This window comes from Equus przewalskii, chromosome 9, assembly GCF_037783145.1.
Source record: "Equus przewalskii isolate Varuska chromosome 9, EquPr2, whole genome shotgun sequence".
NCBI classification, from domain to species: domain Eukaryota; kingdom Metazoa; phylum Chordata; class Mammalia; order Perissodactyla; family Equidae; genus Equus; species Equus przewalskii.
This window is the reverse complement of record NC_091839.1, coordinates 73,515,582-73,532,972: the sequence shown is the minus strand read 5'-3', so window position 1 is coordinate 73,532,972 and position 17,391 is coordinate 73,515,582. Positions and strand designations below refer to the sequence as shown.

General features: G+C 37.6%; 1 protein-coding gene across 2 annotated transcripts in view; it reads right to left on the bottom strand.

Moving 5' to 3' along the window:
* The window catches only part of RSPO3 (R-spondin 3), an 88,934-nt gene that overhangs the window by 44,154 nt on the left and 27,389 nt on the right, over positions 1–17,391 (bottom strand). For both annotated transcript variants that reach the window (XM_008544686.2, XM_070559355.1), the window contains exons 2-4: positions 12,620–12,811; positions 10,900–11,046; positions 5,089–5,286 (exon numbers count right to left, since the gene is read on the bottom strand). In XM_008544686.2, coding sequence (XP_008542908.1) covers positions 5,089–5,286; positions 10,900–11,046; positions 12,620–12,811 — 537 coding nt within the window. The remainder of the gene's footprint in view (positions 1–5,088; positions 5,287–10,899; positions 11,047–12,619; positions 12,812–17,391) is intronic.

Genomic DNA, 17,391 nt, shown 5'->3' with positions numbered 1-17,391 from the left:
CCTATGGTTCAGCCTAATAGAGAGGAGAACATTAAACAACAAGAGATGACTGTAGCCACATAATTAGTCTTGGTCAAGAGAAAGGTAAATAGTGATTAAACAACTGGTCAGCTTCTCCATTGAGGACATTAGATGAAAAATTGGGCTTAGCCTTTAAGCAGAAGTACATACATTTATACTAAGGAATATCTCTCTGAGAGTGAAAAGTGTTATTACTGCAGTGGACCAGCTTTTTCAGAGGTTTTAGACATGGTTGAATATTTTTGTGTGGTACTGAAATATTTTAAATTGAAAAATTATTAATTTTTATAAAAATGGATTATTACCTTTATATTGATCAGGGAGCAAAAATTTCCCCTCTGTTCCACCATCTTATTCTTGTTATTGAAGCTTTGCACCATGTGCAGGTTTTCATTAATGGCAATTGGTCCTTCCCAGAACAAACAACCTGTTGGCTAGGGATTGACTAGTCCCCAAGAAGGGATAACAAAGAGAGATTGTTGCCTTTATACCAGGTTTTCTCATCCTTGACACTACTGGCAGATAATTTGTGTTCTGTGGAGCTGACCTGTGCATTGTAGGGATATTTAGCAGCATCCCTGGCCTCTACCCACTAGATGGCTGTAGCATTCTCCTCCCCCACATTGTGACAATCAGAAATGTTCCCTGGGGAGCAAAATCATGCTTGATTGAGAACCACAGTCTCTCATGCCATTATTATCTCAGCTCTGTACTACGTTAATTTTCTCTGACCTCTGTCAAAGGGCTAGCCTACTGACTGGGTGTAGAGAAAGAGCAGAAAGCTCCCATCCTCCAGTGCTTAAACAGGATGAGTGTCTGTAGGCCAGCTGGTCTTCCTCCATGAGGTGAAGGTGGGGAGAGGACATCAGCTAACTACTCTAAGCCAGTTGGCATCCTACAATTTTGAGCTAATGAATCCATCTCTTTGGATTTTGAGAACTGTTCTGGAAATCTTGGCTAGATGTCTTGTTTTGAATTTGAGTGAATACTTAATATAAATCCCTCCTGTAAAAAACTTAACTATTCATCACTGGAATAGTTGTTATAAAGATTGTAAGAAGTAAACTAAAAGAGAAGCAAACCTAGGGAAAAAAACAGACATCGTTTTTTATTTGCTTGATTTTTTAACACTGATTTTGCTGTAATTTTAAATATTGTGCTTATGATACATACAATGCATATTTATAATACTGAAAGCATTTAAGGCATGATTGATAGCAATTTATAAGTTAACATGTAACACTTTTCCTTTATGTAAAAACTAGTAGACGTTTATGACTTCTAATTTTGGGAAGGCACATAAGGCGACCTATGATATATTCCAATAATGCAATAATTCCCACACGTGTTTCTTCCTTGGAAATGTCTCTGAACTTTTTATTTATTTATATTTTTATAGATTCCTTTTCTCTCTCTCTGCTAGAGGAGATGCTATTTCTTCTTTACACCAAAAACGTAGAGCCTGCCCCATTTCTTCAATGACTCTGCCCTTCTCTCTCTTTTCTATCCCAAGATCACACACTACATGTAATGAATTAGTATGTTCTTTATGCAATTGGTCAAAGAAAATTTCTTTCATTCCTTGTGAATTGCTTTAAAATTGAATATCTCTAGGAAATTGTCTTCAGTTAATTAAAGAAATGTACAAATGAATGAAAATATGTTTGGCGATCCTCCTTCCTCTGCCTGCCCCCCTTCCCAGCCCCCTCCACAAAAATCACCATTGCGCATCAAATGCAGGCACATGTATATATTTACCTGTCCTGTTTCACTTCCTCTTTTCTAAGATGGTTACACCCAGTATATCAAAAGAGTCAATAAATATAAGTTGAGAATCACGGAAAGTGCATTTTTTCCTTGTTTACTTCTATTTCAATATATTATTTTAATGCATATGTAATACTAGCCTATAAGTTAGTCTTTATAATCTCTTAAAATATATGTCATATATCTTTGACATTTCAGATATATAATTTAATTTAGGTAGGCTCAAGCTAGAAAGTATTGCAATAGTAATAACTTCTTATTAAAGCTAGTGATTGATGAAGAAGTTAAGATTGATTAAAAGGTAGCATGTCAGGTAAAGGGAAATAATCTTAAATGGTGCAAACAAATAGTATATCAGACAAAAACTCAGATTTGGGGCTAGAGAAATTACATTTTTCTTCCCAGATTCATTTACTCTAACTATTCTAAGCAAGAGAAGAATGTTAGTAAAGAAAAACATGTGTATGTAAGATTTTGCAACCAATTTTTCCAACATATATCCATGAAAAAGCATCTCACAAGTAGAATAATCCATTCTGTTACTAAAAACTATTTCCTTCTATTCAGCCTCTTCTTTGTGTACATTTTGGAGAGTCATTTCTGGATCTTATCATTCTTCCCCAGAGACCTTGCCTTTGGCAATTACAACACAGCAGAAAAAATCCTGAACACATGCTCCATACCTTTTCCAAATATGAGTTATCTACCTCTGTCTATTGTTAACTCTTAAGCAGGGATGATAGATGTAAGTGTGAATTCAAGATTTCCAGGCTAAATTTTATTTTTAAAAAGACCTTATCTTTTAGCTTACTCATCTAAACATTCTCAAGCCACGAACCTAAAAGATCTTATCTTATGAATCTACAAGCATTTAGGAGCAAATCAAGTAATAGCTATTCTGGTGGCAGGAGAAATCATGTCTTCATAACTTTATGGTGTTTATCTTTATCACTTTATTGTACATATATATCTCTAAGATATATATATTTCAGAACCTAAATGAGAGGACTCTGGGTAATGTAACTATTTTGATTTGATATTTGATATATAGTGGCCTGTCCAGAGGTCATAAATACTTTTCTATTTGGTTTCTTAATGTTCGGATAGGATATTTGAGAAGTTACCATTAAAAGAAGTTAAGAAAACTGTTAGGTTAGAGAAGTAAGGAATGGACAGAGAAGTCGTTTCCTTCCTATCTTAAATTTCTGGGCTACTTGAAAAAATTTTTTGACAGACATATAGAAAGATGAATGAAGATTAAATAAAATGGAACTGAATGTGGAATTTAATTATAAATGTGATCCACATTTCCTACTTGGTAGTCTATGCATTATGAAATTTGAAAAAGAATAATTCACCTACATTTTTAAGGTTGTATAAAGTTCTCTTTGTAAATATAAATTGACACTGTACCCTTCTCAGAGGGGAGGAAAAAAGGCCAGAAAGAAACTTTTAAGCCAAGCTTTTGTCACAGGTTCCTATTTCAAACTTCTTGTGGCATCCTTTACTTATCCATTGCTAGTTTTAAAAACTGACATTTTCAATGTTAATGTTTAAGTCATGTGATAGCAAAATATATTAAAAGAACACATTCTCTAATAGAGGAAATAAAATGTAATTAGCATCATAATTTAATTTTTCTATTGGATAAGATTTTCTTCACTTATATTTTAAAAGCCAAGTTCACTGAATACTGATTAGTAATGTAGAGTCTTTGTGCAAAGACTAATATGAGCAAAGAGCACCTGTAAGTCATTAAATTTCAAGAAAAGTTAGTAAACATAAGTAAATGTACGGCTATGGGAGCTTACCAACAAGTAGAGTGATGAAATATTTGATTTCCAAATCCAGCTTTTAAATTGTAAGATGTTTTAAATTAATTGGTAACCAATGCCAGAAAGACCTTTTTCACTAGCCAACTTTCATTCCTTAAGCCTAATTTTAATCAAAAGCTCTTACAAATTTACAAAAGCTTAAAGTTCCCTTTAAAATAATCCATGTCTTCGGGAATTTTATCACATTAACTACTTGGTTACTAACGGCAACAACAGGCTGCATACGTTCTGATGATGGCCAGTCATTTGGTGTCGGCAAAGCACAGGTGACTTAAATTCTTTCTTGTGTGAGCACTGTTGGAGTTTGCAAGGCACCCTCCTCTGCGTCCCCACTGACATTTGTTCACACGCCTATAATCTCTCTTACTTTATGATATGGTGATTATCTGTTTAAACATCTCAACCCTCCATTGGACTCTGAGTGCACCTTCAGATAGAGACAGTACTGTATTCTGTTGTGAACCCCAGGGCTTAGCCTTATGCGTGGCCATAAAGTGAAAAGTCAATGAAATAATATTGATTGAATGAATGAATGAAATAAACACAGGAAGTTCAACTACAGGCGCAGCTAAACTTCTTACAAGATGCAATTAATTGAAAGGATCATTTATAGGCTTGCCAGATAACTACCAATAGTTATATAAAGCTAAATAACGTATTTATAGGCAGTGACGCTGAGGACATTAGTGAGAAGGGTGGAAAAATTCTCTTCTAAATGGAAGTTTAATCACCTTAAAACATCACATTAAATGATATACTTCTCCTTCGCAATTGTAAGACTTCCGAACAAGCTCTGACACAGTTATTGAATATCTATCTATGGATTATGTAATCTGATATGTAAAGTTAGCGTAATATGAAAAAAATCTGGGGATTAAATGTCATTAATTCGTGTATTATATTTATGAAATATGGCCTTGGTCATTTACTTTAACTATAAAGTCAGTATTAAAAACATCTACCATTTAAATATTCTAAAAATCCTGTGTAACCTTTAAAACAAGTTTGGTGACAAAAACTTAAACCTAATCGCACTATTTGGGTTCATAGGCAGTGAAGAAAGGAATAAGCTCATGGCTGGTGTTCACCATGGTCTCATACTAAATGGTATTAGACCTTGCGTTTATGAGGCTTCCCAAAAGTTCTCCAGGCACTAGGAAGGCGGATGATAGGAAAGATAATGGCCTAAAAGAAAGGTAGAGGCCCAAATGCATCCAATGCAGCCTCCTTTGCCAAGATTCAATTAGCACACTTCTAGAGTAGTTTAAGCTTCTGATATCAGGCTCCCTTTTTTAAAACTATTACATCAATATTCTGTAATTTACAGCCGACATATTCTTGGTTTGGTACATATTTCAGGGTTCTAGACACAAGTGATAATACTAAATATTTCCTAAGAAATGAAGTGAAATTTGCATCAAATTCTGAGGATTCAAACAAGCACAGTTTGTTAGTATGACTGTACCTCGTTCTCCCTTCTGACACTTCTTTCTTTGCACTGTACACTTTCTTGTCTCACTGGTGGGGGGACACAGGTTACCCTTTGCTGAAGGATGCTGTATGATTTCTCGGACCCGTGTTTCAGTCCCTCTTTTGAAGCCACATGTTTTTCCTTTCTTCGTGCATGGACTCCAAGGACTCCATTCACTGGCCTCACAGTGCACTGAAACAGAACAGCAGCAAGAGCCTCAGCTGGCTCACAAATATTTTCACAATTGTTAAATAAACAAAAAAGTTTGCTTCCATCAATACTTGCCCAAACTCTCAGCAGAAATCCTGCAGAATGAAGTTGGGCAAGATGACTTAAAACAAAGAGAAAGAGAAAGGCAGGAATAGAATGTTTTCCATTTTTTCATTCTCATATTATCAGGTAAACTCATTCTTGCTTTGGGTTTACTTTTCACTCTAGAGTTGATTAAACCAGGCACTAATATAATTACTCACAATTTACCAATGCCTTACAATTTCTAGGGCACTGATACATTTATTGGTTGATCCAGGGTATAATTTGATAAAATAGTCATTATTATGTGCTAGAGAAATGATTCTCAAACTTTAGTGTACAAAAGAATCAGCTGAGGGGCTTTCTAAAACACAGAATGCTGGACCCCATCCCCAGAGCCTCAGCTGTCTGGGGTGAAGCTGGGGAATTTGCATTTCTAACAATACATGTGATGCTGATTTGCAGGTCCTGAGAACACAGTTTGAGAACGTCTGTGCTAGAGAATGGTTAGGCAAAAAAACGAATCCAAGTCCTTGGCCTACAATTCCCTGCCTTTTCTCTTTCACGTGCTCTTGGGTACTTAAACGCTGTCATTTATTAATGGGTTTGGTTCAGGCATAGTATCTATTTTAAGTGAATTCTAGGTCAATTTCAGCTGATAAACTGCTTCTAGAATTAACTTGACCGAATGATTTCTATGATGAATTGATGTACTTTTTCTAAAAATTCTTTTGTAGATTTTTTTCTTGTTCCGTATGCATTAATCTCTTCTCTTCAATCGTGGCTTCCTTGCAGAGACTTTTTTTTCCACCCCAGGGAAAGATTCGCCCTGAGCTAACATCTGTTGCAGATCTTTCTTTTTTGCTCCTCCCCAAAACCTCAGTGCATGTTTGTATATCTGAGCTGTAAGTTTTTCTAGTTCTTTTATGTGGGCTGCTGCCACAGCATGGCACCTGACAGATGAGTGGTATGGTTCCATGACTGGGAAGTGAACCCAGGCCGCCGAAGTGGTGAGAGCACTGAACTTTAACCACGAGGCCATCGGGGCTGGCTCTTTGCAGAGATTTTTGCACTTAGAATGAAAATAAATGTCTGTAAGGTGCTATTCTTATATTTAAGGCATAAAACTTCCTAATTTACAGCAATGGAAACAGCCGACAGCAGTAATTCTTTCAGGTGACGTAAGACTGTCCACCGAAACAAGTTTCGAGTAAGCTTTCTTGCTGCCTTCTGGTTTAAAGAACCCTGATTTTAGAGTAGAAGGCTGTCTTTCGTACAACTTCAAGAAAGGCAACCTAAATGTTTTAGAAATTTAAATCCATTTGCCATCCACATTTTCACACGCTTTTTATCCCTTTCAGGTATCTGCATGCAACACGGAGTTAAATGGAAATGACTGGATAAGTAAACACAGGTTTCTATGAATTTAAATGAACTTCACTGAACCACTTTCAAAATAATCTTCATGCTCACTTACACCACTATAATTTTGGTTAATGGATAGAGCAACCAAGTCACTTAATGGTATAATAATATCTTGCCAGTTAAGGACATATCTCCCATCCCAATATTAATTATTAAAAAGCAGTGGGTCTTTAGCATATACGAATAAAAATACCTCCAAGGAAGCAAATAGAAAAATAAAGATCAAAGTTTGTGAGCTGTCACTTTGTCCAGTATTCATTTAATGCCAGAACTAAGAGGACTAAATTAGAAAAAATTATATGATGTGGAAGTGACCAGAACTTTGGTGCTTTTTTCATAATAGGAAAGGTGATCTAAGCAAATGTATACCTAGACTTCAGAAAAACCGATTTACAAAATCCCAGCAGACGTAGCTGAGTCCTTAGTCAGCTGGTGCATGGTTCGAAAATGAAACTCTAATGACAATCTTTGATCGTTGCACTGAAGAAGAAGGAGGAAAAATATTCAAAACTAGTGAATTCAGGTAGTAAAAAGGTCTAATAAGTAGGATGGTTAAAAAGCCTTGAGAGGAGGAGAATTTTCCCTCAAAAAATACTGTAGAATGAACCTATAATGTTAGTGTCCTAAAAGTATTTCTGGAAAAAATGGACACTTTGGGAAACATGTAAAGACAACAAAAAGGGTGATTTAAATTCTATTCAGGTCATTAAATGAGCAGTGTAGAACTGGGGCACTATTTGGTTAAGAGGTAATTAAAAAAAAACAGAACTACTCAACTTCTGTATTTCTTCTATCTTTTCTATTAAGAACAACCTGAACACTGGAAATCTTTATTCACTAAAGAAGCTAGTATCTCAAAAATGGAATTAGCTCCCCGGCCCTGGAAATGGTCGCGCTGTGGTTGACAGGAACACTGTAAAAGGGATTCTTTCTTTTTTTTTTTTTTTGAGGAAGATTAGCCCTCAGCTAACATCTGCTGCCTATCCTCCTCTTTTTTATTATTTTTTATTGTTTTATTTTTATTTTTTTTTAAAGATTTTATTTTTTTCTTTTTCTCCCCAAAGCCCCCCAGTACATAGTTGTATATTCTTTGTTGTGGGTCCTTCTAGTTGTGGCATGTGGGACACTGCCTCAGCGTGGTTTGATGAGCAGTGCCATGTCCACGCCCAGGATTCGAACCAATGAAACACTGGGCCGCCTGCAGCGGAGCGCGTGAACTTAACCACTCGGCCACAGGGCCAGCCCCCATCCTCCTCTTTTTTGCTAAGGAAGACTGGCCTTGAGCTAACATCCATGCCCATCTTCCTCTACTTTATATGTGAGATGCCTGCCACAGCATGGCTTGACAAGCGGTGTATAGGTCCACACCCGGGATCCAGACCTGCGAACCCCAGGCTGCCAAAGTGGAACGTGCGAGTTTAACGTCTGTGGCACTGAGCCACCAGTGAATTAGGAGAGAAGTTGAACTGGATGTCCCACCAGTAGTGGCTTTACAACACCATTACTTGTTTGCTCTCATTCTTGTTGACTGACTGCATCGTTCCTAGAAAACAGAACTAGGACTCATTCTTTGCTACTTACTCTTTGGAGCTGGATATCTTCCCTCTGTGACTACTTGAACAAGGCCAACTCTCCAAGAGGAGCGATGGGGATGACAGAATGACAGTGCAAAAAGGAAGCAAATATCTGGAGCACAAAGTGGAAGAAATATGTTCTCCTATAAAATTGGGTTCAGTGGACATTTATGCTTAATTTGACCTGCAAACCATGGGGAGTAGATATGCTATGGGACAAGCCTTTTGCCCCAGCTCTATATCAGGGTATTACTTTCTCTGGTTATGACCTTTCCTTTCAACACCTGGGTAAAAAACAAGTCATACAGTGTAGATTTTAGCAAAGGAGAGACACGTTCTTCAGCCTCTTGGGTGAGCACTAGAGAGCTAGAGTCAAGGTACTGTACAGCACTGACAATAACTCACATTGCACCCTTGGGATCATCATTTCAGCTCTCTGGGTCCTAGTTATCATATTTATTAGACAACTAAGCTTTACTGTTCCTTCGTGATAATCAAATAGATCATCCTTTTTCATGAAATTCTGGAGCGAGCCCATGGGCACGGCCCATATAGCGTTTGTAGGTTAGGCGCTGCTTGATGAGAGCTGCCTTATGGAGCCAGCCACAAGAGCCAGCCCTAAACAAAAGTTACTGATTTATGCTATTACTATGTCCTAGGTCATTTATACCCATCTGTTCAATGAGCCCGATGCACTAAATGGCCTTTAGATTGCTAACCCTTACTCTAAAATATATAAATTTCTTAAATTTAGTTACGTTAAGACCTAGTCTTTGTCTAAACAGTAGTATAAATTACCAGTAAATTTTCATAGCTAATCCAGCAGTGCCAGGTATTAAATGCCCTCTGTGATAGGAAAGCGTTAATACATTTAGGATAAATAGACTTTTCAAGGACTGAATGCTGCGCCTTCAACAACTAAGACAGTCTAAACCTGTGCCCTCTTTCCTGGGGAGAGAAATACCACAAACTTTTCTGCAACTCATCCCGAATTTCTGTCCTTGAATATGCCACAGAATTGGTTCCTATTTTTTCCACTGTTTGGAACTTATTACCTCTAATCATCAGCCCTCAGGACCTACAAAGAGGTGGACATGCAGTGCTTTCTCATGTATCTTTTTACCCTATTACTAAGTTGTTTTTCTGTGTCTTTATTGACTAGAGGGGGAAAAAAAAAAGACTGGACCAAAAGGAGCCATGAACTGTTTCAGGATTGTTGTTTTCCAGATGCTTCTGAAATGATCTTTAAAATATCATCTATTTATTTCATCCTCTCCAAAACTTTGCTTAGAAGTAAATTTTCCGTGTGGATCTGAAATGGTTAAATCACCACTTTAGAGTTATTACTCCAGCACTTTAGATTTGAATGGATCTGTCTGTGGGGCCCCCAGGGGAGTCCTGGACACTATCTTGTACTGAATCGGGAGAACATTTGTGTGCATGTGCCAACATTGGTGCAGCATCAAAGCTTCTTGTAGCTCTTGCCCAGGGGACTTTGAGATTTAGTATGCTGTTTTCCCATTTGGTTTAGCATCTGCTCCCCAACTGTTCATCAAACTTGTAGCTGTAGTAGCTGCACCACATTTAAAAGAGGGAAAATATACCCTGACAGTGATCCGTTATTTAGACAAACAACTTGTCTGAGGGACCTCCCCTCCAGGAAATTCAGCCTGCAATTAGTCAGACCCTGGGACTGTGTCCGTCTGTCAGTTTGAGTAAGTCCAAAATCCTCTCCTTGTTTCTGAATACCTGTGCAAGCAGGACATTTCAGCAAAGCAGGGTGAGAGAAAAAGTGTGATTTTTAACTTCTTCGGTTCCAGTTCTCTGAGTCGTTGATCCATCTACTGAGTATTAATGGGCTGCATCCAGAGACTATGTTTTCTCCTTTTGGAAAATAATTTTGGTCAGTGGTTGACATCAGACCTAGTGTTTTGTGAAACTCTTGCCCTAAGGTGGAAATTTAGTTCAAGACCAAATTTAGAGGCCAGCCTGTGGTGTAGTGGTTAAGTATGGTGTGCTCTGTTTTGGGGGCCCAGGATTTGCAGGTTTGGATCCTGGTCGTGGACCTACATCACTCATCAAAACCATACTGTGGTGGCAACCCACAAACAAAAATACAATAGAGGAAGATTGGCACAGGTGCTAGCTCAAGGCCAATCTTCCTCAAGTGAAAAAAAAAATCAAGTTTAAATAAATATGTAATCTATATATTATATATATGTAAGTATATATATAATTATTATAAGTGAAATTTCAGTAAATAATCACACGAAAAATATCTATAATGATCAGAACAGTTGAAACAGCTATTGACAGAATGGAGAATAAGAAATAATGGAGCAGCCACAGGTGTTAAATTGCACTGTGACACATACTGGGTAAAGCTATGGGAACACCACTAAGATGGTGTCTCTGTAAAGAAGGATGGATAGAGCCTGTAAGAGACAGGCCCGCAGGTTCTTGTGCAATGGGACTTTGAGCAGCACGTCCATGGAGACCGACATCACCATCTGAGGCATTTCTCATTCTTTCTAAATCTTAGATTCCTTCTCACCGATACTGACGCACTCCATAGTATGGTTGTTGGCTTCCAACCCTTCTGGGCAGCTGTCAAGGCACTTTCCAAGGTGTAAGTAGAACCCACTTTTACACTTTGTGCAGAAATTTTTGTTGAAACAGGTATCACAGTCAGCTTTGCATTCTGAAAGAAAAAAAAGAAAAGAGAAATACGCTTTCATTATCTTCACTTAACTATGGTCAGTCCAGGTCTGGATGCCTACCCCACAGGCACGGGAGACTTTGGTGTCAAACAGATACTTAGGATTCAAAACTATTTTGCCAGACTGAATTAAGGATTCCTCCACAGTCATTTAGTTGACGTACGTCAGTCACTGATTTCCAAATTATTGTACTGATTACCTTTTGAAAAAGTTTTTGGCAACATGTCTACTGCCAAGAATGTTTATAAGACCAAGTATCTGTTTGACATTAAATGATAGTGAAAATGATTCCATCAGAACTTTAATGAAATATGCTGGGATGTTGCCTTTGTGCTGTTCCTGAAGTCTATTCATTCATTCATCCAACAAATATTTGATTGCCCGCTATGTGCTAAGGATGATTCTAGGTATTGGTTGACAGCAGTGAACAAAAGAGAGATAAAGTCCAGATTTCACAAAGCTTACATTCTAGGAGGGGAGACACAATAAAGAATAACAATAGTTGATCCTTATATGGTGATTACTATGAGTTAGACACTGCTACGAGTATTCTACAATATTAAGCCATTTAAACCTTACAACAACCCAGTGAGGTAGCTCTGATGATGATTCCTATTTTATAGATAAGGAAACTGAGGCTCGGAAACGTTATGTACCTAGCCCAGGACCACAGAGCAGACTGGTTTTTGAAACCAGGCCATATGGTTACAGAGTGATAAGTACTCTGGAAAAAATAACAACAAAAGATAGGGAAAAAGATATGGAAAAGGACTGATAAGGGGAAGAGGTTGATTGTTTTGGGTAAGATGGTCATAGAATACCTCTCTGAGAAGATGACATATGAGCAGAATCTGGAATAAAAGGAGAGAGCCAGCCAAGCAAAGGTGTGGGCAAAGAGCTTTCCAACCTGCCAGAACAGTGAGTGCAGGACGGAACCACAAAGGCCTTGAGGTGGGAAGATCTTGTAAGAAGGCCAGGGAGCTTAGTGCAACGTGCTTGGGCGGCAGTCACAGATGAGTGATATGGCGTATGATAGAGGAGCGGTATTTCCTAATGCACATTTTGAAAGGTTACTCAGTCCGCAGTATAGAGAGTAGACCTTCAGGGTACAGAGGAGAGGTGATAACGAGAGTGTTTGCAACATTTATTTCCAGCTGATAAACAAATGTTTCAATTGCTATACTGAAATCCTTCTTGAAGCCAAAATACCTGAATTGATTCTTTGAGTTATAAACACTTAGATTTTGGGATGGTCAAGGGAACCCCGATGGTATTGATGCTTCCAGTACTTTTCTATAGGTTCAGTGAGTTATAAACGTGTTCTCAGTTTTCACTTTTATAATGAAAAAAAAAAAAAACCATAAAACTTGAGCATTTTTTTAAGTGTGAAAATTTTCCTGTTCTGAGGGCTAAGTCCAAGTATGGTTTAGCCTAATCATCAGGTAAATATTATTATTTACTTGACATTGAATATCACAAATATGCTAGAGGCCATTTCAAATCTGGCAAGTCCCCAAGGATGAGATAAAAACATAATTTTGTATGAGCACTTACTTGTACACTTATTTATATCTGGATATCGAGTTCCATAATAGCCACTTGGACATGAAGAGAGACACACTCCAATCTGCTTCATGCCAATTCTTTCCAGAACAAAAAATAGTCTGGGCTTACATGACAAACATCCATTGTAATCTGAACACGTTGCACAGCCTCCTTGGCAGCCTTGACTGACGTTAGGATGCACTGGGGGGACAAATAGAGAAAGACAAAACAAAGGTTAAATCACAAATAGAGGAGTTCTATGACATTCTCTGGGCAGAATATACATTTTCTTACTTAGCTTTCAATTGGGTGGTAATGGATAAATGAGTTGGGATTTTTTTTCCCTCTTTTTTTCTGCAATCTGGTATTTCCCTGTAATACATACATATATTGTTTTTAATTTCAAAGTTCTTAAAATTTGAGCATTTGAAAAATAAGAATATATTGCCTCAAACTATTTATAGATCATAAATATAGTGAAAATATCTTCATTGAACTAGCATTCTGGCAGATTGGAGGCTGGGTAATTTTGCGCTCATTCATTGAAATCAATACACATTAGTTTTGCTTTTCATTTATTGGTGGCTGAAAGCGTACGTCTCTAATTTTTTCAAGAAGGGATGACAACACAGGCTAGGGCTTGAGTCCTTACTCAAGGACTTACTCAAGGACACTACATTCTAGGATATCTTTTTTCAACTATGGTCTTAGCACAATTTTACTCTTTGATCCGATGCAAACTGATTCTGAAACTATATAGCTATTCAGCATCCCACCCCCCCAATGCTTTCCTGAAATATTTCTTCTCACATAAGTTTAATATTTATCATTTCAAATCGATATGATGGTGAAAATGTGATAATTATCTTACCAGTATTTCCACATGGCTCATATGTGAGTATTTACAATAATTTATGTTCAACAGTTTATCTTTCGGGAGAGAAGTCTTACAGTTTTTGTGCCCTCACATTCCACTTACTCAAGTGAAATATATATTTGGTCAGGACATGACCAGTCCACACTAAGAAGTACCGCTACACATATTCCTGAGAATTCCAAGCTTTCCAAGAGTCACCAATGTGTGGGGTGAGAGTGTTCATCAGCAAGTCTGAACAAATAGAAACAAACATTTGGAAGATTCGCGTTTACTTGAGATCTTCAGAACTCTGAACCTTTTTACAAATATTAACTGGTCGTCGACACCTATGTGTGAGCTGATGGAAAACTGCTGACTAAGGAGCATCCCTCACGTAGCTGGTGCTTGGGATGATTTCTCCTGCTAATGTATTCTCTATTCAAATACAATATTAACAGTTTTGTTGACCTTTCAGGAATCCAGAAGGGAAAAGTCCTGACCCTTATCAGAAGCAAAGTTTGATGCACAGGAGTGCAAAGACATCCCAGTGTATTTCTGACTTCTTTTGTTGATGGTGGGAGGGTTAGGCTCCGATGGATCTTACCATTATTAAGTCTGTCTTAACAGTGATGTTTGGTTATTGCTAAGTTTTCTACCACAAAAACAAACCCCATTGGGCTGAGTTAGAGGGGGTATCCATAAGCCCAGTCAGCCTCACCCCAGCAGTGCACGGGCTAGCTACAGAGAGGTCATACGGTTGACCAGCATCCTCTGTCTAGAGGAAACCATCCCTGAATCAGCCACAGGAACCACAAGCAGCTCATTCTCATTCCAAGACGTTTTGTAAATAAACTGAGGAAATGTGTGGGGGAAGGGAGTCTGCTTTTCCTGTACATGCTCCTCTGTGGGGTGGGGCAGACATATAAAGTGGCACAGGAGGTTTACACATTATAGGACCTGGGGGACTTGTAAGTGAAAACTGCTTTCCAAGTAACGGGGTCATTTTTCATGCCAGTAACTCAGCATCGGAGACTTACAGAAAATGTGTACACATTTAAAAGGGGGGGGGACCCTAAAAAGTAAAGGAGTAAAGAGAGCTCCATGTGTTCAGAATCTAATGGGCCCATTTCAAGAAGCAAGAGGTGTAGGTAAAAACCTGTAAAACCTTTTCAAAACAACTGTCTATGAAAAGAGGACCTCACTTTGCAAGAAAATCACTCCAAGCTCGGGGCAGCAAGTGACTCTGAGTTTAATTGAAGATGGATTGAATTGGTCCACACCAATCTATCTCCATCTCTGAAATGCAGCTGCTCCAAGGAAGCACAATTGTAATTTTATGCACTTTAAAACTTTTGTCAATTATGATATAATTTAAATAGATCAATTATAAAAGTAAATATGATTTACATGTTCAGAGCCTCCAAAACTGATCCACCTTAAAATAAATTTTATTTAAAAAATTGGGTTTTGGATGTTTGGAAACTTCTCCAGGAGAGAGTTCTATATGTGTCTGACGATTGGTAACAGTTTCCACTGAAATTATGAGCTATGCCAGAAGTGCCTTGCTCAACTCCTTTGTTAAAACTTTTGTCTTCTCACACATTGTGCTACAATCATTCTTTTTGCTTGCTTTGTTTCCCCCATATTTTTCCTTTTTAGACAAAAGTTTTTGACAAAGTAGATTTTTGAAAAAGTAAAGAAAATATAATCGTTTTAACTGGCAAAGAAAATTCCTGTTTGTTTTTAATCAGGGAATTTTGAATATGGGCAGGTACAAATGATGGCAAATTTCATTTCTTCACGAAGATTTAAGTAGCACCCTGTGGTTAGTGAGGAACATTGAGACCATCAAGCTCAGATTCTATGATTCCAAATTTTCTTTTCACAGTTGGGTAGCATAGTGATGGCTTTCTTGAATGCTGTGTAAGGATCACTCAGATTATACAGTCAGTATTACACAACTAGATACAAATTTCCCAAACTTCATCTTGAGGCCAGAAGTTTTACTTTTTATATGGAAACCACAGAACACTTTGGTCTGGATTGACTGTAACAACTCTTTCAGCCTTAAAGTCTTACGATTGTAAGACAGAAAATAGAATTGTACGTTGTCATGTTTCTTCTTATTTCCATTCTAATAATAACTTTGCATTATATTTCTGAATGACTCTTTTTCAAACAATGCTTTTGTACTATTATTTTATATGAGCAATGAAGGTTTTGGTGGTAGGAGATTTCATAGAGTATCTAATGTTTGAATTTAAATCTTAGAAAATGAGTTGCAGTTATCAGTATGTAAGAGGCCATTAAGGGGCTACAGGAGGGAACACCACAATTACCCACATCAAGGAAACTGGTATGAGTTTGATGGAACTGATGCATAAGTAGTGGTTAATGGAGGTGTGAAGAATATGAAGAAGATTGGAAGCATGGGTAGGCCTAGATTAAGGAACTTTTGTGGGCTGTGCAAAGGAAATTATTCTGTAGATATGTGGGATTTCAATCTGGTGGGTGATATGATCACATTTGTATTAGAAAGGTAATTTTTCTGGTAGCACGGCAGGCACAGAAACTTGGAGAAGACTAATGTAGTGGCCAAGGTAATAGACTGACGATAGCTTAAAATATAGCAGAGGCAGTGTAAGGTGGAGAAGAAGAGATGCATAGTCCAAGGATATTTAGGAGGTGGACTCAATCAAATATGGTGACCAGCAGAATGTGAATTAAATAAGAGAGAGATTCACAAAGGCATGTTTCAAGTTCCAGTCAGTGAAAAGAGATAAGGATGGCTGGAGAAGTAAAAGCCTGCAGCTGGAGGACTGGGGCAAGGTACACAGAATAAAAACATCTACAAATATAAGCATGGTTTGGGATCATTGATTTTGCGGGTTTTATGAAACATCCAGAAAATGATACTTAATAGATGGAACTTAATATTGTGATGGTTGCTAGCGATGTACATGTGAGGGTCTGGTGGTAACTACTTAATTAGAGAAGACATCTTGAAATGGGGAGGCACTGAAGAATGCTGGAAGAAGGAAAAGTAGTCCAAAATAAAGGACATTTGGTAGGAGAAAAAGATACGTTATCAGCTAATCGTAATAATAATTTGCATTTCTATACTACTTTTGCTTTCAAAGCATGCATCTCATAGATAGCTAAATGAATTGTAGTAATTGCTGTAAGTAAAGGTAAAAGCTATCACCATTACTTTTTTTGAAACCCCAAACTAGGACTCAAAGAGATGATGTAAACTACTGGACAAATAATGAGTTTAGACTGAAGATTAGAACATAGATCTTTGCTCTCTGGTACCAATCTCTTTATATCTAAGTGATAGCAGTGGAGCACTGTGATAGAGCGCTGGAAGGTGAGACGATGGCACTGAAAGACCACGCAGGGTTCCGCTCTGTCCACAGCAGCGCTGGGAGTTGGAATCGACTGGATGGTACTAATAACAACAACAAATTTTAGATGTGTAATGTGGGTAAATATTAGTGGAAAAATGGGCAGCATTCATGGGAACTTTAAATTGTGAACTTCTGGTTACAGACGTGTCAAATACATGGTAAAATTAGCATCTTTCCCTAAAGTTGGGAAAGAAGAAAGTATCTTTTCTCAACTTGTATGTGAAGGTTAAGTATCAAAAGAATATACATTATGCATAACTTAAGCCAGTTTTCAGTGTCTGAACCATTGACACTCTCTTGAGCAACTGACTTCAATTTCTCTAGCTGTTAAAGAAAGCTTCCTACTCTTTCCCTATTTGGTAATCTCATGATGTGTAACTGATGCAACAGTTCTTATGGGCTATTGTCATGAGACTTAATTCAACTTTTTTGAGAAAACATCCAGAATATAGAGTTTTAAATGGTAGTAGAGTATGTAGTAAATACACAATCTTTGGCTCGTTATTTTCAAATTT